The sequence below is a fragment of the Pelophylax lessonae genome (assembly GCF_965119305.1).
Source record: "Pelophylax lessonae genome assembly, chromosome: 7".
Taxonomy (NCBI): Eukaryota; Metazoa; Chordata; class Amphibia; order Anura; family Ranidae; genus Pelophylax; species Pelophylax lessonae.
In genome coordinates, this window is record NC_138774.1 from 268,380,637 (window position 1) to 268,403,971 (window position 23,335).

Below are 23,335 nucleotides of genomic sequence, written 5' to 3' on the forward strand. Positions count from 1 at the left end.
TGTACGGTCTCTTTTGCCGCCATGGGATTTAAATTTAGTGCTTTCGGTTCGCCAGAAACCTCCATTTGAGAATGTTCAGGAGATTCCTTTGTCTACGTTATCCCAGAAGGTGACATTCTTGGTGGCATTATCTCAGCTTGCTGGGTGGCATTATCCTGTCGCAGTCCCTATTTGGTGGTCCATAGGGATAAAGTGGTTCTTCGTCCCTGTCCATCATTCCTGCCCAAAGTTGTCTCTGACTTCCATTTGAATGAGGACATTGTGTTGCCTTCCTTGTGTCCCCAAGCCGGCTCATCCCAAGGAATTGGCTTTGCATACCTTGGATGTGGTTTGTTCGATTCAAGTTTATCTGACAGCTACTGAGTCCTTTCGGAGGTCAGACTCGCTTTTTGTCGCTACGGACGGACCAAGAAAGGGGCTGGCTACTTCTTCGGCTACCATCTCCAGATGGATCAGACAGATGGTGACTCAGGTCTATTCCTTTAAAGGTTAGGTTCCACCTTTCTCTATCACGCCGCATTCCACTTGGGCGTTGAGTGCTTCTTGGGCTTTCCGTCATCCGGCTTCAATATCGCAAGTTTGCAAGGCGGTCACTTGGTCGTCTGTGCATACCTTCAGAAAATTCTATAAGGTAGATAGTTTGGCATCTGCGGATGCTTCTTTTGGCCGCAAGGTTTTACAGGCTGCTATTTAAGAGGGGCTGTTCCCTCTTGAGGGGTGTTTGTCTTAAAACTTTTATTTTTTCAGACAGTGCTCCTGTGACCTGGTTAAGGCTCCTGTGTCCTGGGTAAGGGCACTTAAGTTTAGTCTTGGGTTATTTTCCCCACCCTTCATTTTCCTTTTGCCACTGCTTTTGGACGTCCCAGTAGTTATGTTTTATGGAGCGCTGTGTCCGTCAATGAACGACAGAGAAAATGGGATTTTTTTACTTACTGTAAAATTAATTTCTCTGAGTTCGACTGACACAACACCCACCCCTCTATGGAATTTTGATACTTCTAATACTGCTTGCTACTAAACTGATTACATAGAGCAGAGAGGTTGGGTTATATACCAAGCTGAGGATGGCCCATGAGCGTACCCAGGTTTTTTTTGTTCTGCCTAGTCCTAATCCTGGGGGAGGCAATATAACACAGTAGTTATGATTTATGGAGCGCTGTGTGCGTCAATGAACTCAGGGAAATGGATTTTACGGTAAGTACAAAAATCCCATTTTCTTGCCACTGTGGTTGAAAACAAACTTCGATTTGACCCCACTAATTATTAGGAAAACGAATAAACTTTCTTAGAAGATTCCTTTCCTAAATATTTTTGTTCTAAAATCTTTCCATATATGGCTAGCTTAACACTGATGACGCTCTTAACTGGCAGGCCTATAGCCATGGTACTGTACAGGGAGTAGTCAGTGAACAGTCCCTGCAATGGAAGATGTTTTGTAGAGAGTAATTACATTTTATAGTGAGGCTGGAAGAAAACAATTATTGGGAGTATGAATTTAGTCCATTCAAGGTGTTTAATATGAACTTGGTGACATCGCAAGTGAGTCATTCCATTTGGGGTGGATTGCTGTTTGAACCTCTGTCCTTTTCCTACAGTCCTAGTACTGCTGTACAATGGGGAGAAGTCCCACTGGCAGCCAGCAGACTGTAAAACTGTATTCTTTTGCTTCGGCCACACAGCAGAGCCAGAAATGGTTAGATCATGGGCTTGGCAGGCTGCATTGTGTTGTGTACATTGAAATTGGATGTAATTCTTTAGTGAACTATTCTGTTACAAGCGAATGGCATCTGCTCTGAATGAAATCTCCATATTTTTTTAACTAGCTTTAGCATAGTAAGGCAAAGTAATCACTAGCACAATAATGAACAGAGAAAAACAGACCAGTGTGAGCACAAATACACGCACACACATTCACACATTGTAAAGCCACATTTGAGCACTACAGCATATGTAGTGCCATTAGTAAGTAAAAAAAAAACATGGCAGTTCAGACCAGAAATGCTTCATTGGTATTATTGTTTAATCTAGTCAACAACTTTCATGGTGAGTTCAATGAATTTGATAATAAATATATATTAATTTATTTTTTTTAATTAAAGGAGACATTCTCTTTACTGACATAGAGCAAGGTTTACTGTCGCTCCTGCTTATACTAGTACAGAGAAAGGCAGAGCTCGTCTCCCTACATGATGACTGCAGAAATTATGTCATCATAAAATCCATGCAGATACAGTGAGTGCTACTTATTTCTGGGTGGCCTATGATAACTCTAAATCATAACTAAGTGAGGATTATTTTGAAGCAACTTTTCAAAAGACTGGCTGGAAAAATTTGCAGTATTAGATGTAAGGCCAATCCCGATTAGTCTGGAGGTTTGTAAAAGTTCAGCTCATTATCTCTTCTCCTTTTAGCTTAGCATGGCATTGATTAAATAGAGTTGCCCAACATGCATTGTGCAGTGGCAATGGTAAATAGTGGTAATAGCTAATCCCCTGGTTTCGATTAATCTAGCCACCCAAGTGGTCATTTGAGCGAGTAGCTGTGGGGAGCTTGTAGTCATGGTTTAGTTCTTTTTTTTTTTTTTTTATGAGACATTTACTCGTTGAGTGTTACACCTTCTCAATGATATTCTCAAATATTGTATGTATTCTTATAGTTATGGTATGATTCTCAAATGTTTAGCATGGTTATTACTGTCGATAAGCCATATTTCTCAATAAAATTTTATTCATTAAAAAAAAATGGGATCTTGTGGGTGTGAACTTTAGAAGTTGGTACATCAGAGCATCTGTGAGGTGGACTAGTTTAGATCTTTACATTGATTAAACTAAAGCTTGTCAGAATATTGCACTTTGGTCAATCTGCATTTGCTAATGGTGACACGAAGCTTTCTTTATCTGTCTTTTCCAAGAAAAGTAGAAAATGCTGCATTGCTTAACTTTCTATCAGTAAGCACTTTAACAACATGAAATTAGCTACGGACCTGGAGCAAAATTTCTGCTGAAATACATTCATGATGTTTTTGCAAAGTGTCCAGTTCTAGGAACATTTTTATATTAATTTCCAATAATGCTGCCTCTACATTACTGTTTATGCAACAGATCTGAGATATCAGATTAATTGGGCACATGAGCTTACTGAATATGTGGTCCAGATGTTGTAAATTAGACCCATGGCGCATTTCTTTATCATACAGAATCTGTTTTATATGATTGCTCAATTAGTGCTAATCATACAGGTGTAATGCTCTTCTCTTTTTCTTGAAGGGTTTTCCAGGAGACATTGGGCCACCAGGACAAAACGGGCCAGAAGGCTTGAAGGTGAGATGTTCACAACGTGGTATACCTTGTAAGCGGTTATTGACCAGTGAAGGAAAACAAAACAAATGATTGAGAGTGAGATTTTTGGAGATTGTACTGGCAGAGATCACATCTTTACTGTTTGTATTGAGGCTTCTCCAAAAGTCTCTCTTCTATGAAATTGACGTTGGATGCCTTCCCATTGCATAGCAGTGCTGGCTCTCCTTCACTTCGCTCTCCTTCGTCTGAAGAGATCCTATGAGTTTTGTCCTTCATATTAATGAGACCCTCTTTCTTTTTGCTGGTTTACAGGGAAAGCCAGGAGCAAGAGGATTCCCAGGGCCTAGAGGACAGCCTGGGCTTGATGTGAGTATTGATCACTAGATAAGCACCTGATCAGGTCACAGTATTATTCATATTCAAGGCACCTGTTGTGTCTTGGAGCCTATCGCTGAAACTCCAGAACCCCAGTTAGTTTGGTGCAGCTTTGCATGCCTACGGGTAGAGATTAAGGGCCTACAGTGGTATATTTTTGCATATTTAATGACTTTAATATAAAATAAACATATTAAGGGGAATCTATGGTCGTTTTACATATTTGTTTTCATCTGACAGTTTTAATTTTTTTTTTACACTTTTGACAGTGTTTATGTACATATAGGGTGGCCATATTTGTTTATTACATACAAGGCTTCTACTGCCTCCTTAGAAGTGCTGCTTTACTGATCTTCTCTGTCATTGCAGGCCATTAAGTGATTCTTAAAAACATACTGAGGTTGATTTATTAAAACTGGAGAGCACAAAATCTGGTGCAGCTATACATGGAAGTCAATCAGCTTCCAGTTTCTTTTTTTTTTTTTTTTTTTTGTCAAAGCTTAATTAAATAAGCTGAAGTTAAAAGCTGATTGGCTACCATGCACAGCTGCACTAGATTTTGCACACTCCAGTTTTAGTAGATCAACCCCACTGTCTCTAAAGCTCACTGAAATGATCTCAACAGATGGAAAGTAGGTCAGAAATTATTCAGAAAATAATTTACCACACTCAGGGGTATTCAGGAAATAAGAAAAGTTGCTGCTCCTTGGAATGTAGTAATTTATTTTATTTTTCTTGCTGATTTGCTGGAATACAATAAGCCAAACCAGCACCAGGAATCGGTGAAGCCTGTGATCAGCCACTCATCATCAGCTGTATACACATTTTATTTAGTTGTGAAGTAGGTTGCTAGTTACACCTTTAGACCTCTAAGCGGGGCACACATCAAAAATTGCTACAATTTTACTTTTACTATAACTTATAATAAGTAAAAATTTGTAAAAAAAAAAAACACTATAGGTTGGAATTGAAGGCATAGAAGGCCAAACTGAAGCCACAGAAATAGAGATTTAGTTAGCAAATGTACTAACAATAAAAACACAGTGAAGTGAGCGCTATATAATTAGCAGCTAGCACACAAAGGTGAATATACAACCTTCAATAAACAATAAAGCAAAAAGTGATGTGCAGTGCACCGCTGTGATAAATATGTACAAAAGTCTTGTTATATATTAAACAAATATAATCCTGAAATATATAAATCTGTAATTGGAAAGAATCTTCTGTGTATTCAAAATAATTCCAGTGATGGGTGTGCTGTGTTAAAACCACTGACAGTTGTAATTACTTGATTTCTGGTGAAATGAACGCACTTCACCCAACGTGCTTAGAGATAGCCTGCCACGGCCGTGCACCTCCACCAATCTAAACTCTCACCAAATAGCGGACAACATTGAGCCTTGAATTGTTGATGTGACACAAAGGGGTCTCCAGCTCAGGTGAAGCGATCAGATGGTAGACTCCAAAGGGATCATACGCTGTGCAAAAAAAAAGCTCACCGGCAGAAACCCAAATGATGCTCATATAGTGTAGTATTTTATTAGTATTAAAAACAAATGTAATAGCTGCAGGATAAAAACAACAAAACTGGCCAGAAGACTTACAGAGGTAGCCGCTGCTCCTACCACGAGGATGCGATGACAATGACGTAAACCTACCTGCTCGACCCTTTTGAATGACTGTCTCAGTTGCATGTCAGTAGCTGTATTAATAAATACAAGAGTAAATAATTTGACATACCTAGTGTATTTGACACTCAAGGCAGAACAATTCAACACCTTTATGCTCTAACATTTTTTTGTAATCTAAATTAAAATTAATCAAGAAAATAACTGTAAAAAATGCCCCCTTTCAATACTTGTCAGGTGAAAAGAGCTTCTATACAATGGTCAGTAGTAACTCACCCCTACATTGATGATTCGTGGAAAATGATCTCTTTTATTAGTAGTCAGTGGGAAGAATGCCCCACATTTTGGTAATCGCATTGAAAAAGGCCCACTTACAGATACTTGAACGTCCATTGGTGTCTGTGGCTACTTATCTGAGAGGAGAGAGGTGCCACTGTCTCAACCCCACTGGATTTGTCAAGTGATGTTGACCCTAGAACTATGTAGGCACCATCAGTCAGGAGGTAGTTTGCCACTGCTCAAGGAACCCTGAATTCCCTCTGAAGGTACCCTGGTTAAGAAAGGTTGCTCTAGGGACTACTTGGTTTTGAGTAGTGCCATTACGTAGAGAAACCTTTTACTAAAGAAGATGATGTTGGAAATAGAGACAATAACCATAGGAAGCTCAATTGGCTATTCTAGACAATAGAACCCATAATTTTACTGTAATACAATCTAACCTAAAAATGGTAAACACAAAGACTGTTATCATCTCTATTTTTTTCACGGACATCCATTAATTACATAGATGTAGGAGCAGCAAAAAAACCATAACATCTTTTTCCTGACTTGCCACGTATATTATAAGAAGCTGTCATTTTTAACCTGAGAGTTTAGGTTTAATTCTATCTGACCTGTCATTTTATTTCTTTTCTAGGGAGAGGAGGGACCAATTGGGCCACCAGGAGCTCCTGGTCCGGAGGTACAAATTGATTTTATTTTTATTCACTAAACTTGTTGTGTTTTTGAGTTTTCTTTTCTCCTAGACATTAGCAGGAAATGAAGCTTTTTCCTGCAAAACGTTTTTATAGCTTAATATAGATGCTTACGGATGACCCTAGCCAGAATGAAGTCAGCACAGGGCTTATTTATAGGGCAGGAATAGAAGCCCCTTTATGTCTGGAGCATTGGTGTCATCTAACACTGAAATTCCTCTAATTAGGTAATTATGGCTGGCAGTTGCCAATATAGGTGCAATGTGTGCCCCAATGAGAACCTGTCCACCCCTCAGTACTCATGGTCAGCTCCTCCTGCTGTCACCAGTGGTCAGCTACTTCTCTGTCACCTCTGTATTTTGGCTTGCTAACAGTCTATCTTTGATTGCTCTGCTTAGCAAGACACTTGCAAAGTTGCTGGTTTATTTGCAGCAAAGAAATGCTTGAAAGTATAGACAATATGTGCTTTCTTTCAAGAACATTTTTGCGTCCTTCATAAATTGACTGTATAAGGCTTCTTGATTTACATTGTACAAAATGTCAGATGTGATGTGGCCATAAGCAACAAGTCAGGCACTTTTTTTTTTTGGTCTTTTTGTTTTCCATATCTTGTATGGGTATAGTGGTCCTCAGGGTAGATTATTCAAACTTGGGAGGTGGTATGCAATAGGTAGATAGAGGTATAGAGAATAAGTATGCAAAGGTATGGAACTCCTAAAAAAGAAAAGAGTGGACATTGACTAATAGGAGAAAAAAATATGGAAAGGGGAGCAGAGCAAAGGTGGGGCTAGTAAGGTAGGTATCCATATATAGACATTAAGACCATGTGTTCCCTACACCTTAAGGCATCTCTGGTGAGAATCTGAAGGAAATATTTGTATTTTCTTGCTTATACAACTATGTAGGCCCTTTGTACATTAACATCTAGCCTTTGTGCCTATATCCCAGCGTTTTAGTGCCTCCGGGAGCACTGGTACATTGTCGAGCCACGCTGCTTGCTGTCTGTCAAAGTCTGTTGCAGGCTGAAATACGCTGTGGCTGGATAGAGCTTAAAGCACTAAAACACCAGGATTGGAAGCACAGGTGCTAGACACCCCATGTACAAGGGTCCTAATGCTGCAATGGATTTCACAGAAAACAAAACATAGGGACTTCTTGAGGCCCAGTTTACACTTGGGCGTAGCAGAAACATGGGCAGAAACTAAGCGTTTCTGCAAATGCTCGAAAAAAAACCTTTTTAATCCCCACCCCAAACGCAGGTAGCAGTCACACATTTTTCCTTGGTTTCAGTGTGACGCAACGCATAAAACATGCACCATGCAAAAAGGCGCTTAGCTCATGTCCAACATTTGGTACATAAACTTCTTTAGTGTGTTTTTTGAGCGGAGGGAGGCCCCCGTTCAAATGAAGGGTGCTCCAAAAACATATAAAAATGTGCAAAAAAGCGCTAAAAACTTGATGCAGTAGCATCAGGGCCTTTTCAGGGTTTATTGTAGACTAGCAGCTCCTAAACTTGAGTTTAGGTGCTTTTGGCTTTTTTTTGCCAAAGCTCCTAAATTCCACTCTATAAAAGCCTGTGTGCGAATGTACACATAGGCTTTTAGCAGTTTTGGAGCTGCTGCGGTTAGGTGAGGTTCAACCTTTCTCTCCTGAATGCGGAAGAATCGTGTTCAGAATAGGAATGTTTTTCGGCGCAACTTGGCCACATTTTGTGTTTTGCCACGCTAAATGTCAGCCAAGTGTAAATGAAACCTTCATATTTCTGTGTATTCTTTGGATTGATCAAAGAAACACTGTTTGCGCCTCAAGTTCTAGTTGAACATTGCAGATCGTTAATTTATATCACAAAATTGACTTTGCTAAAGCATGCAGTCTAACATTTGTGCTACTTGTTTTCATGCTACATCAAAGAGCACAGGTTTAAGAGACCCTCTTGCATCATTAAACTGCAAGAATAAAGAACAGACTTCTGCAGAAGAGACTGAATATATACACCCATGCAGCTAAGCACTACTCACTAGTCACCTTAGAATTGGCCCCCTGAAGTCCATTAGGGAAATTATACTTCTGGGACCTAACATCATTACAACAAACAGTGAAGGCCCTCTCTGACTGTACATGCATCCATTCTCTGAGCCTTCTCTGGGGAAAAACCTGTTGATATTGTTTTTCCCTAAGAGATGCTGGTGCCCCAGGATACCTGCAGAGTGCTCCCCCTCAATAGGTACAACATGCATGGTATTGCAATGAGAATTTTTTATTTTAGAAAAACTGTTAGGCAGTTAATTGGTATTGTTGATGGGTAGCTTAAAGTTGAATTCCAGGCAAACAGTGGCACGGATTAAAAGCTTATAAGGGAGTCGTTTTACCTGCGAGAGGATTTGTATTTCTTGTGATTGAAGCCTGAGATTTACACAGCCAGGTGGATGACACCACATTGAGTTTACAAATGTGTCCTTTTTCCAACCCTGATCTGCTTATTGCACAATAAGGAGCAGCAGCAGACAGGCAAGGCTATCTCTCTGCTCACTTTGCTCTGTATTCCTGTTAGCATGTTCCTTTTTAACACATGTGAATGTAGCATATACCAATTTGCTCTCTGTCCTGCCCTCCCTCTCTCAGTATGAGAAGAGTACTTTTTTTTTTAAGCATACATCCAATGATTTGTTAATGAATACATAGATGTGGTGTATCTTTTAGAGCTGCAAGGAGTCCGGCTTTAATAACCATCAGGAAGTTTTTTTGAGGCTTTCCAGGATTTCAGTGGTGTTAGGAGGGTAGGGCTTATTAAATGTTTTGATGTAGGTACACAATGCTATGTTTGACCATATTTGGGCTGCCATTGCTTTTCAAAAACATTTTATATATATATATATATATACATATATATATATATTTACGCATTCAATCCACAATGCATGTGTTTTTTTTTTTCTTTTAGGGTTATCTAGGCCGGAAGGGGTTCCCTGGTATTCCTGGAGCAGAAGGACCAAAGGTATGAGTGATGGATTCTACACACAAATGTCTGGTATTAGCTGATGTGACATATTCTAATCCAAAGGCGTAGCTAAGAAATTAAGGCCAGATCTTCCCACTCTCCCCACTATTAAATAAGATTTCCACACCAAAATTATTCTAATTTCTAAATCCCCAATGTAAAGATTTGGCTACATGAAATTCATGCTGAGATCTCTTCTACATACTGCTTACATTACTGCTGTAATTAGTTTTTGGCCTCACTTACCCTGTTAAGAAATCCTTCCACACAAAGGACAATACCAGATGGAAATTTGTGTGCTGCAATTTTCTTATTGAGCATAGCAGCTCCCTATGTCATACAAGGATTGGAGTAGATGAACCCACTCAGAATAACTGTGTGTAGCATTTTTGCAACCCTCGACTATGCTGCAATGACAGGGAAAAAATATGTTGAAATGATGGAAACAACATTAGTTTAGAGTAGAAAATGCACAGATTTTTTGTTTATAGGAATGTTCTAAAACGTTTGCAGTTATAGAACTGTGGCTAGGCTATTGACATTAAAAAATTCAAAATATCAGGTAAAATATCCCCTCGCTGGCATTTTTGGTGTTTATTATCATCCTTAGGTTTTAGAATTTCTTTATAGTCATTAACATGATGATACTTTAATCATTATTTGTTATGACTAACCATGATTTAGCCCCTGCATGGGCGATTCCAATGCTTACTTGATTTTTTTATGCTCCTTTTCAAAACAATAAACATATTGAAACAGAAAATATTCCCTCGCTGACTGTTGCAGCTACAGCCACTGTGGGGCAATTCATCTTCAAAGTTCAAAATAAATGCAAAAAAGGAATTCAAGTGATGTCTCAGCAGTCCTTCCTGTGCTCCTGCTCTGTGATTACATTAGGGAATAGAACGCTGGCAGGCTTCCAAGTGATAGCTACTAGGATAAAGCAGAGCTACCAAGAGAATTTAAAACTTTGAGGCTTCTGATGCAAACTTTGAGGATTAATTACTCCGCAGTGGCTGCAACTACAGAGGTCAGTAAAGACTTGTTTTAAAGTTTATTTACTGCTTATTAAAAATATGTAAATATTGAAATGCCCATTGCTTGGCTTCAATTCTGTCTGTTTTAAAGTGCATAAAGGAAACAAAGTCTACCTGCTCACTTCTGTAGTTTTTATCTAGATTTGGTATATCCAGTCCACCCTGTTACATTTGTTGGTAATATGATGGTCTGAGAACTCCTTTTGCTTCCCTATTTGTAATGCAGAGAAAGAAATTCTGAAACACACCCACTGTAGGTCTATTGCTGTTTTTCACATATGGAATGCCTCATGTTATCAAAATGTCAGTAGATTTCTCACAGGCACCATTCAGCATTCTGCATTGGAAGTTGGAATCTGATTGTTGGTACATCAAGCACAGAAAGCGAAGCAGAGCTGCATGTCAAAAGTTTCAGGAAGCATACTCTCCTGCACCACATGTAAATAGGACATAAAATTGGTAGCAGTGATTTCAGATTAAATTAAACCTGACCTGGCCTAAGAAGTTTCTAAAGTAGCAACAGTACTGAAGCACAGGCACTTTATGGTGCCTTTAGGTACTTGTGTTAGCCTTTACCCCTGTGAAGCCCCTTGGGTTCTAGGCCAAGGATGGGGCCATGACCGTCCTTCCCCCTACATAACACTTTAGATACCATTAAATTCGCTATAGCGTTTAAAGTAAAGGCCCGTACACACGTACCGATCTGCCGATTTTAGGCTTGTTAGTATGATGCAGCCGACAGCGCACTTTCGGCCGAAAAGAATCTGTCTTGCAAGCATGAAAATTTTTGTATGCCGACACCAGAGCGGCCGATTGTTCGCCAGTCAGTACAGAATTCGGCCGACAGACAGCAGATTTGCAAGACTGGGCATGCTCCGAAAAGAAAAAACACAGGGAAAGTTAACCATTACATGACATCACTTCTGCAGTCGGCTGTAGTCGGTGGACAAAATTCTTGTGCAGTCTTTTGCACTTTTCAACAGACACCGACAGCCCTGGACAAAAGACGGCCGATCGTTCGGCCGACGATCGGTACGTGTGTACGGGGCTTAAGTCTGTCACAAGGGAAATGCTACCAATGCTAATCTTCTGGAAATGCTAGCTGTCTGGCTGTTATGCTGAGTGAACAAACTTTAAAGCCAGACTAAATTCAGAGCTACTTATCTCTGCTCCCTCAAGGTCCGGCTTCCCTGGCAGCTAACTCAGTCTCTCAGTGAGTCACTGAGAGCCTGAGCCAGCTGCCCCCCAACAGCCCAACACTCCAGTGAGCGATGGAGGGGAGAGCAGACAGCCGCTGACACAGTCATCAGCTCTCTGCAGGCTGATCACTCAGTTTTCGGTCTTCGAGCCGGCAGGGAACAGATGCAGCATTGGACCGATGCTGCATTCACCTAGGTGAATATATATATATATATATATATATATTTTATAATCTATATATATTTTTTTTTTTTATGAATCCCATACTTCTGCTTTAAAGTCAAAATGTGCTTTGTCCACACATGCCCAGAGAAAGTGTCTACTTGTTATTTATACTTTCTTTGTAAGTAACACATTGTAAATCCCATATCATTTTATCAGAACTGTAACACTGTACACTTCTGTAACACTTCCTGAGCTTCTCTAACACCTTTTGGCAGAGGCGGCTCTAGACTTTTTGAGGCCTTAGGCGAAAATCATGTAGGAGGCCCCCCACGCACGATAAAAGAAATAAATAAGCAGGCGATATTAAAATGAACTGCATATTGTGGCAGCCGTGGTGATGGGGGGTGGGATGAGTGGCAGCAGTAGTGATGTGGGGGTGGGATAAGTGGCAGTGGTGGTGATGGCGGGTGGATTGAGTGGCAGCTGTGGTGATGGGGAGGGTGGGATGAGTGGCAGCGGTGGTGATGGGGGGTGGATTGAGTGGCAGCTGTGGTGATGTGGGGGTGGGATGAGTGGCAGCGGTGGTAACGTGAGGGTGGGATGAGTGGCAGCGGTGGTGATGGGGGTGGGTGGGATGAGTGGCAGCTGTGGTGATGGGGGGTGGGATGAGTGGCAGCGGTGGTGATGGGGGGTGGGATGAGTGGCAGCGGTGGTGATGGGGGGTGGATTGAGTGGCCGCTGTGGTGATGGGGGGTGGGATCAGTGGCAGCGGTGGTGATGGGGGGTGGGATGAGTGGCAGCGGTGGTGATGGGGGGTGGGATGAGTGACAGCGGTGGTTATGGGGGGTGGATTGAGTGGCAGCTGTGGTGATGGGGGTGGGATGAGTGACAGCGGTGGTGATGGGGGGTGGGATGAGTGGCAGCGGTGGTGATGGGGGGTGGATTGAGTGGCAGCGGTGGTGATGGGGGGGGGGATTGAGTGGCAGCGGTGTTAATGGGGGGTGGATTGAGTGGCAGCTGTGGTGATGGGGGTGGATTGAGTGGCAGCTGTGGTGATGGGGGGTGGATTGAGTGGCAGCTGTGGTGATGGGGGGTGGATTGAGTGGCAGCGGTGGTGATGGGGGGTGGATTGAGTGGCAGCGGTGGTGATGGGGGGTAGATTGAGTGGCAGCGGTGGTGATGGGGGGTGGATTGAGTGGCAGCGGTGGTGATGGGGGGTAGATTGAGTGGCAGCGGTGGTGATGGGGGGTGGATTGAGTGGCAGCGGTGGTGATGGGGGGTGGATTGAGTGGCAGCGGTGGTGATGGGGGTGGATTGAGTGGCAGCTGTGGTGATGGGGGTGGATTGAGTGGCAGCTGTGGTGATGGGGGGTGGATTGAGTGGCAGCTGTGGTGATGGGGGGTGGATTGAGTGGCAGCGGTGGTGATGGGGGGTGGATTGAGTGGCAGCGGTGGTGATGGGGGGTAGATTGAGTGGCAGCGGTGGTGATGGGGGGTAGATTGAGTGGCAGCGGTGGTGATGGGGGGGTGGATTGAGTGGCAGCAGTGGTGATGGGGGGTAGATTGAGTGGCAGCGGTGGTGATGGGGGGTGGATTGAGTGGCAGCGGTGGTGATGGGGGGTGGATTGAGTGGCAGCGGTGGTGATGGGGGGTGGATTGAGTGGCAGCGGTGGTGATGGGGGGTAGATTGAGTGGCAGCGGTGGTGATGGGGGGTGGATTGAGTGGCAGCGGTGGTGATGGGGGGTAGATTGAGTAGCAGCGGTGGTGATGGGGGGTGGATTGAGTGGCAGCGGTGGTGATGGGGGGTGGATTGAGTGGCTGCGGTGGTGATGGGGGGTGGATTGAGTGGCAGCGGTAGTGATGGGGGTGGATTGAGTGGCAGCTGTAGTGGTGAGGGGGGGGGATCAGTGGCAGTGGTAATGGGGGGGGTGCCATCCTCCCCCACCACCTCTTACTAATCCCCCCCCCCCATCAGGGATGAAATCTGTGAAGGTTGTGGAGGGATGGGATCAGAAAGAGGCAGTGGGGATGGTGGGGGAGAACGGCACCAATTACCAATCAATTGCACTGGCAATTACTTACCTTGTCAGTCGTTTTCTCCCTCAGCTTCAGGCAGTCGTTCAGCCTCAGCGCTTCTGCCTCTTCAGACTTCCTGGATGCCTTTTCGTCATGGGGTCTCCTTGCAGAGCCAGCCAGAGCTCCTCCCGCCTCACTCTATTGGCCGTCAGCTGCCTTTCTCCATTCGTTTCCGACTCCAGATTCTCCATGGGCGGAGGATAGGCGGGGCGGTCCGCACTTCGCAGTGAAACTCTGCAACGAGCGGACAACAGCGTCTCTCCCCCTCCATCACACAGACACTAATTTTGTGCCCCCTCCAAGCGGCGGAACGGATGGGCAGGACACGGGCAGGCTCCCTCTTAGCTGGAACAAACAGAGGCAGCGCCGCGCCGGCCCTGACTACATTGATTAGGCGGCCGCGAGGCCCCCTTCTAGCGTGAGGCCTTCGGCGGCCGCCTAAACTGCCTAATTAGAGAGCCGCCTCTGCCTTTTGGATAGATGACTGAACAGGGAAAAAGCTTTTTTTCTTGATGTGAATACATCGTTGAAAGGAAGTTCTATTGAAAAAAAACAGCTCTGTATTTTTTACCATTCTCCTTTAGTACTTGTGCTCCATGTAACAAAGAGTTCCATTTACTTGGCACTCATTGTAAGTCTGGGAGGTTTGCTACTCCTCAGACCTGGCACAAGTTCCTGGCATTTCTCGAGGGCAAAGAGAAATGCCACAAACTGACTCAGATTTTTTTATACACACTATTTCCATATGTGTGATAAGTAAATCCTCGAAATCACATCCAGCTCACACCAGCAAATTATAACAGGCTGATATAACATGCACGTACAGAAGCCAGGGACAGATGAAGCACTAACTTAAAGCCTTCCTACGCTTCCCTTTTTTTATTTTAATTGTTTTATTTATTTATTTTTAAAGTGAACCTGGCACTTTGAAGTAAATGCAAGACTAAAGCTGGATACACACTATACAATTGTCTTTAGATTTTTTCCTTTAGATTTTCCAAAACCATATAATATGAGGTTAGACCTAAACACTTTCAATTTGTATGCAATCAGGCAGGCCCTTGCACTACATAGTTGGACGTAAATCTAAAGAAAATCAAACAACAAAAGTTGTATAGTGTGTATCCAGCTTAAGAAGGGGAAAGGCCTTTTTCACTCTTATAAACACTTTTATTTATGTTTAAGAAAACCTGCAACAAAGCTAAATACCCTTCTCAAAAGCATTTTTAAACCTAAGACTGAATGCTTGGGGTAGTTAAGTCATTGACTGTGAAGCTGAGCTGGTTATATTTCTGAGCTTTAGACGTGACACACTGCCCAGAAATCAGAAAAGTCAAGGATAGTAACTACTTCCAGATTAAGCTGTCAAGACAAGTATGTTGCTTTGTGATATTTCCCTTAGACAGTCCACCCAACACAGATATCTTAGTTATTGATGGCTTCTTATATGTCTTGGAAATGCACATACATTCTAATTTCCCTGCCCTCTATTCATGTCCACCTGGGAGTTTTCGATCATCCCTCCCACAACGCCTGTCCTAAAATAAAAAAACATCCAACAGGAAGAGCGGAGGCCCTAATAATGACCAAAAATGTCCGCAGACTTGGGAACTCAAACACAGAGATCTCACCATTCAGTTATATACTGCATAGCAAGAGTTATACAAAACTGTTGAGTGGTCGGATTTTCCAGGCATCTTTCAAGAACAGAAATACTAATTTAGGTGGACTGAATTTGTAAAGATGGAGTATGGCCCAGTCCCTTTTCTATTTTAAAAACTGCCAAATCAGTAAATTACTAGTGAGATGCTTTTCAGCAAACACTGCATTTGTACTAAAGACCACCGAATTTGCCCTTATTTGATTTTTTTTTTTTTTTTTTTGTCTATTGCAGTAGATCTAGATTTTGAGAGTCTGTCACAGTTCTTTTGGGTAGGACCATGTATTTTTACAAAGTGTTTTGCAGGCTTCTATCCAGGGTCATTCAGAAAATAAATGAGCAACTGTAAGAATGTAACCAGGTAGCCAAGTGGACAAAATTTAACACTGATCAAAACTGGAACCATCTAGTAGTAAGGGTTTGCCCTAAAGCAGTTTACATGCTTATTTTTTTATTTTGACTGCAGTGTACCTTTAGGCTCCATTCACACCTGGGCGTTTTTGAGCATTTTTCAACTCCAAAAACGCTCAAACAAAACGTTCCAAAATGCCCAACAAGTAAAACCCCATTCATTTAAATGGCCCCTGTTCATATCTGAGCGTTTTAATGCCTGAAGCAAAACGCCTGTAGCTGAAAAAAGTACACAAGCTTCTTTTTGGGCTGATTACAAGCGTTTTTGATAGATGTCAATGCCTGCCTCCAAAAACGCCTGAAAATTGTGGTAAAAATTGTGGTAAAAAACGCGCGAAAACGCTACGCTCAAGTGTGAATGCAGCCTTAAAAGAGAAGTTCGGGATTGTAAAAAAACAAACAATTATACTTCCCATCAGCTCAACTCTGCATCTTTCCCCTGCTGTCTCTGCAGTAAGAACTGTGCAATCCAACACTGCTTATCACTTGGGTTCTCCCCCTCTGCTCTGAGCAGAGAGCGGTGACTGTGGGTTAGCAGCTCTCTGCTCTCCCTTCCAGCTCTTACTGGAGCCCTGGGCTGTGGCTGGGGGTTGGGAAGGGCTTACTCAGGCACTCGGCAGATCGCTGAGAGGCTGAGCCAGGTGCTGGTCCAGGGTTCTGGGCGGATCCCAACCATATGGTCAGGATCTTTCCCCGAGACTGGACCCGGTTCAGTGACATCCGCTGACAGTGGGCTTTAGCCCACTGTCTGTCTGAAAATGGGTCACAGGAGTGTTGTGTTAATATACAAACAGAACCACAGAGAATAGGACACACATACAAGAAAAAGTTAGTTTCAAATCTTACTAGGCTACTTCAAAACACCTGATCTTAATTTAAGTAAGTATGGGGATTTAGTCACACCATAGGGCCATACCATGCTTAAGCCCACTACTGCATCAAAGTACCCCATTATCAGTGGGTCCTATTCTATGAATAGTGTAGGAACCACTGAAAATGGGGTACTTTGATGCAGTGGTGGGCTTAAGCACAGTATGGCCTTATGGTGTGACTAAATCCCCATACTTACTTATTAAGATCAGGTGTTTTTATGTAGCCTTGTAAGATTTGAAAGTAACCTTTTTTGTGCTATTCTCTGTGGTTCTATTTATAGCCTGTATTTGCTCACACGTGTTTAGTCTTTACAGGATAGCATGGTAGACATGTCTCAGGACTCAACAAAAAGTCAGGCATCATAGAGAACGTATAAAGGGAAACTAAGATTCCAAGTCTATTTTCAGTGCTCTGTTCCATAGTAACCAAAAAGGTTTATATTTGAGCTAAACTTCCTGTAGGGGTGTTTTTTAGGGGGGTTTCCAAAGATATTGTTTTAGGAAAGTCCAGCCAGTGGCATTTGGACAGGCTTAAAAAATGATGGGAATGCCTTTGAATCCTCCAAAAAGAGCTTGACTCAATTGGAAACCTTCATAGGGCTGATGCAACGGAGGCAATTGACCTTTTTGTTGGGTTTTTTTGACTGACTAATTCTTCTATTACCTCATTAGGGTTTGCGTTCACCTCATTAGGGTTTGCGTTCAATATTACCCTAGCCAATACATGTATATTTTCTCTTTCGTTTAGTGCTAATATTCTTGCATGCAGTATATATTTACTATTGCACATTACTGAGCCTTTAAGTTGGTATTGGATTATCAATTTTGAACTTTGCGATATTTACTAATGCAGTTTACTATGTACTGGGTCTTTCATTAGGATTTGTAAGTGGGTTTGTTTTTCAAGGTTTTTTATCTGATAAGGGTGTATTGTTTGTATTTTGATATACTCACTCTTTTTTGTAATTGCATAAATACATTTTTTGACAATTGTTTGCAGTTCTTTCTGGCATGCTAAAATGGTGCAATTCCCAAATGTAAAATCATTGTAACTTTATTGCCATGGAAATGGGAAAAAGTATTAGCAACCAAAGAATAGAGTTCCTTGGTGTGACAAAGTCTTTTGTTCGGTAGTGTTCCCTAGCAAGACATTGTTACTCAAACGTTACCTTTAAAGCTGCAGTGACAATTTTGGCTAAACAAAGAGTCAAAGCAGGCTGAAAATGAATGTCCTAGAGAAACTGATGCTTCGGTTCCCTAGTAATGACTTAACCATGCCCTCACTCAGTTTCTGTTGGTAGCCTCTGAACACTGGTAAACCCTTTAATAAGTAGAGGTTATATGCCCAAATGCCCTAGCTTTTATCATGTGGAGGGTACTGGAGGAAACACCGAACAGCTTTTTCTGCAGGAAAAATAAGTGGTTCAGTTTTCTTTTATACTTAATTTATCCACCCTGATAGGAGTGGTATTGTAGGTTTGTCTTAAGAACAAAGACTTGCAGAAAACCAGTTACTAAATTATGCATTAGAGCAGCTATTGCAATTGAAGATTATCAGATTAAGTACTGTGAGCTACTTTAGTTCATATATAGCTCCTTACTATAAACATCAGCCTGTATCAGCTTCTAGTCTTTCAGTCTTTGTCAAAGGTCTCTGCCTCCTGGCTGAATGGGTACTCTCCACCTCTCTTTCTCACCACCATTTTCCATTCCCAAACAGCTTTCCACTGCAGAACTGACTCACACCACCATCTTCTTAACACCTGCCCTTCTATGTTTTCTTTGTACACTTCATTTAGTATGCTCAGCAATGTGAGAACAGAGCTTATAAGTGACTGCGTCTTCCTGTCTGTTGGTGCTTCTGCAGGGTGAGCCAGGAAACACAGGAAGAGCTGGGAAGATCGGCGAACAGGTGCTGTAAATTTCATCTCCTGCCTGACGTTGCCATTCTCTCCATCATTCAATGAATGTTATGTTTTCATATGGTCTTGGGTGGTCAGCAACTGCTGAAGACAGGGAATATTTTAAATATGACGAACCAGCAAAGGACCACAATACCAGCATTTCCTAATTATGTATGAGAGACTTTAAGAACATTTATAGGTTAAATAGAGCCTTTATCTTCTCTATTCAGGGCAAAGTAATGGGTTCCCTTAATAGTCTGGTCTTCTCTGCTACTTAAACTTACTTATCCTCTGCTTATTTGTGGGAGCTCTGAAAGAAAGCATAATGTAAGTTCCAGGATGCTTCTGGAGGTCCCTCCCTCCAATTTCACGTGGCTCTTGGACTTTGCCATTGCCTGCTTTAGGAAAGGAGGGGGAGAGTAAAGTACTGTGTATTTCACTTGGGTCCAGCTGGTAGAAGGATGCCAAGCCAAGTCTCCCCTCAATAGCCACTTTATATTGCTATTGTAGAGAGACTACAATTTTCTACACACAGCGAACTTCAAGTCCAGTAATGTCATTGGCTATATTCAGTGCAAAATTAGATGCAAAGATTTTACATAGATAAATGTTGAGTAGCTTGATTTATCTATTGAATAGAATACTTTATACATACAGTGCAGTGACTATTAGTTTTCACATAATGTGTCTAATGTATTTTTGCATTTGTTTTGTGGTATAGTGGTGGTTTAAGCCTATCTCTAAGACTCTAGTTGCTTCTCATGCTGCTATATAACCCAGAGTTGTTAATCCACACTTCCAGGTCCCATCCAATATTTACACATCGCTATTCAAGCTCAGCAAGAAAGAAGCCATTAACCTGAGCGCCAATAACAATATTAGGTTCTTTACTCTCAAAATATCTTAATGTTTACTCAGACTTTTTTTTGTCTTTCTGGAAGAATACTTACTGGAGAAATATATTTTTCCCCAGTAAAATGTTCTTCAGTCTTCTTTCAAGCTCTCTTAAAGTAGATAATTGGTACCCTGAGTTACCCCAAATTGGACCAACATGAGTGCAGCTTTTTAAATTCTCATAAAAAGCTGATAAAATGCTGCGGTTGGAAGCTAGTAAATGAACATGTAAATTTATATTCAAGCTGGCTGATCGGGAGCCAGCTCTGTGCGATCCAGTACTCCATCCTTGGCTTTGTTTTTAATGTTTGTGTTTGAAATAAGAAGTAATGAATAACTGCCTTCTTATGTAACATGTTAACAGACTGAAGTATACATTTTAGGTTTGAATAGTCAATTTGAACATACCTTCAAAGTGTACCTGTTCACATATCTTACACTGTAAAGCAGACACCTCACTTATTTCTGTACAGAGCTTTGGCAGCCCAAACCTTTAGGCCTGCCAATATGCAAATATTAGCTTCTTTTAAGAAGTATGTGCTTGGCCCTGCTTTCTGAGCCCCACTAATTGGCTGTCAGATTCCTACACCAACAGGGAGGCAAGGGGATGGGGTATAGGTTTGGAGCTCCTGGAGCACTAGAACATAATTGAGGGGGTGCTCAGGCAGTTCTGGGTGCATGCACTACCATTTTGATGCCACTTTACCACATTAGCTCACTACAATTAAGCTGTAAAGGATTTTTACTTTTACTCATTTCACTATTGTCAATATTAACCAATAACCAATTTAACCAATAATTCTCTTTCGTTAATCGATGGACACAGCGCTCCATAAATCATAACTACTGGGTTATATTGCCTCCTTCAAGAGTAGGACTAGGCAGAACAAAAAACACCTGGCTATCCCCATGGGCCATCCTCCGCTTGGTATATAACCCCCCCCCCCCCCCTCTGCTCTAGATAATCAGTTTTTATCTGTCTAGCCAGGAGTAAGGACCTAGGCTCCCAGCTGGGATCACTGGCTCTAGCAATTTTTTCTCCTTCCTTACATCTTTTTTGTTTTTTCTCTCGGGAGATCTACAATCAACTGCCGGGCTCTGCAAAGGGCTGGATAATCTAGATCCAGTGGTCCCCCCAGCCATCGAGCGCGTGCAAACTGCAGCTACACGCTAGGTTGGCCACAACATAGTCTCACGGACAGAGGCTGGCTCGTGAGTTAAACATACTGCAGGGTCCCATATGACCGGGCTTGGGCCTAAGTCGCACAAGGATTCTGTCTGGAGCGTTACCCGCATCGTGGAAGGGTAAGAACAGTCCTCCCTCCCCTTTTGGCAGTTTTTTGGGGTGGACGTGGGTAACCTCCGGGGATGGTCGGACCTGCCTGCAGGTTCCCTCCTCTCATCCTTAAATCCCTCAGTGAGCTGGGCTTCCCCTACTTCCTTTTCCCTACTTCCTCACCCCCTGTCTGGACCTAGAGTCTAGTAGCTGTCCCAGGGCAGAGAATGCAGCAGAGACCCCTGGGATCTCCCCCGCTATCCCCACTCTGTAAGGGTCCTGGGATAGTGTGTGTCCTGCCCTGGTAGTCTGGAGTTGTCCCAGTGTAGGAGACTCCTAGGTGCATGCCCTACTGTTTGCAGTGTGGGTATAGTGCACGGGGGTCCCAGTGCAGAAACCGGTGCAGTGTCTCCCCTAACGTGTGTCCTACCTTCGGGGGGTCCCCTTGCAGAAGGTACAATTTTTCAGAGTTTGCAAGGAAGATTCTGGCAGCATGCTTCAGCGTTTGTAACTGATGGTGGCCATTTTCCCTTAAGCCCCGTACACACGTACCGATGGTCGGCATACAAATGTTCCTCTTTTCTCCCCGGGATGTCGGTGTCTGCTGAAAAGTGCAAAGACAGCACAAGGACAGCACAAGAATTTTGTCCGCCGACTGCAGAAGTGATGTCATGTAATGGTTAACTTTCCCTGTGTTTTCTATTTTCTGAGCATGCCCAGTCTTGCAAATCTGCGGTCTGTCGGCCGAATTGTGTACTGACAGGCGAACAATCGTCCGTTCTGGTGTCGGCATACAAATATTTTCATGTTTGCAAGAAAGACTTTTGTCCGCGGATTGTGCGCAGACATCTGTCGGAGGCACCATACTAACACGCGTACAATCGGCAGATCCTTCGTCCACCGACGTTTGTATGCCGACGATCGGTACGTGTGTACGGGCCTTTAGTCTGGCTGGTCTCCAGTTGGCGGCCATGTTTATGTAGCCGGATGATGTCACTGGCCCATTTTCCCTTAGTCTGGCTGGTCTCCGGTTGGTCGCCATGTTTGTGTAGCCCGATGTCACTGGGGCCAACTTTGGTCCTGGCAAAAAATTTTTTAGATAGAAAATTTTTTCCTCCTGGATTTTTTTCTTGACTGGGTGACGGGCTGGATAATCTCGATCCAGTGGTCTCCCCAGTCTGGCCAAAGAGCATGCACAGTCCTCAGCTCTGCGCTAGGTCGGCCGTGACATAGCCCCACTCGACGGGGCTGGCTTGTGAATTAAGCACCTCGCGAGGTCGCATAGGACTGGGTCTCAGCCCAAGTTGCAGCGTTCCTCCTTGCCAACAGCCCCCCATTTCAATGGTGAGCAGTTCTGTCTAGAGCGGTGCCTGCCTGTTTCCTGATATGGTGAGTAGCTGTCGTCATCCCCCTCTTTCCCTGGAGGGTTTTGGGGTGAACGTGGGCCCCTCCTTAGGACGGTCGGACCCCCGGGTTCCCCTCCTTCCCGCAGGCAGCCCCCTTTGCCAAGTCACTCATCCTGCCCCCCCCATGCTGGGGCTAGTTGGGTGGTCTGGCCACTTTCTTGGAATTGGGGCAGGGCGCTAACTGGCAATGGGGACTGGGGGGGTCCTCCACCAGGGACCATACGATCGATTGTGCTGAGGGAGGGGTTGTACCTGGTGGGGACTCCTGCCAGGGCCGCCCGTTCTGCATGGATCTGTCCTTAAAACCTGGTCTCCCTCCTGGGTCTCTATAAGCCTCATGGTGCCACACGGGGCTGCCATTTTGTTGTAGCTTGTGTGTTTCTATACACAGCAGCCATGTTTGTGTAGTCCGGTAGCCATTGCCTTGTGGTTTGCTATTGGAAATGGTGGCGGCCATGACAGTGGAGCCTTGTGGACGGTGATTTTGGCGGTGGGAACCCCTCCTCATCCCCTGGTGCTAACTCCTGGATCATTTTACTTCCTGATCGCTGCACGTGTAGTGCAGATTTTCCTGGTGGCTGCAGGTGCCTGTTTCTGTGGGTGGTGAGTCTGGTGGGGCCCTCTCCCTCTCTGCTGAGGATCACTTGGTGCTTTTTACCTGGGGATCGGGCGGTGCTGCCAGCGCGGTGGGGGTTGTCCCTTAGCAGTGTTTTATATTTTTGTGGGGTCCCACTGGTGACTAATGGGAGTCTTTGGAGCACATTTCTCCACCTGATCCCATCTCTGAGGCTGCGGGGCCCTTCGGCTCCCAACCATGCACTGTCGGCAGTCCTAAAGCCTCTTGTGTCCTTGGTGGAGGTGGCTTGCAGGCGACGGGCTAGCAAAAAGCCTCATCTGTCTCATTAGATCCTGAATTTTATTTGGCCACCGCAGACGTGGGTCACCCTGCTGGGTCTGCAACCACACGCCTGGAATCTTCTGATAGGATGATTCCTCCACATCTGCGACCATGCACAAAAAGGCGCTGGAGGATGCACTGATTGTATCTGTGCGTGAGACCTTGAAGATGGAGGACGCAGGTGCCCTTTGGCACTTACAAGCCATCCAAAGTGGCAAAGGTGTTTTCTTCCTGCCTGCCGATTTTGACAGAATTGTCGCTA

General features: G+C 43.6%; 1 protein-coding gene across 1 annotated transcript in view; it reads left to right on the forward strand.

The window, feature by feature from the left end:
- COL27A1 (collagen type XXVII alpha 1 chain) overlaps window positions 1–23,335 on the forward strand; it is a 582,809-nt gene that overhangs the window by 301,990 nt on the left and 257,484 nt on the right. The window contains exons 20-24 of the mRNA XM_082264626.1: window positions 3,267–3,320; window positions 3,612–3,665; window positions 6,219–6,263; window positions 9,218–9,271; window positions 18,563–18,607. Of these exons, the coding sequence (XP_082120752.1) occupies window positions 3,267–3,320; window positions 3,612–3,665; window positions 6,219–6,263; window positions 9,218–9,271; window positions 18,563–18,607 (252 nt within the window). The remainder of the gene's footprint in view (window positions 1–3,266; window positions 3,321–3,611; window positions 3,666–6,218; window positions 6,264–9,217; window positions 9,272–18,562; window positions 18,608–23,335) is intronic.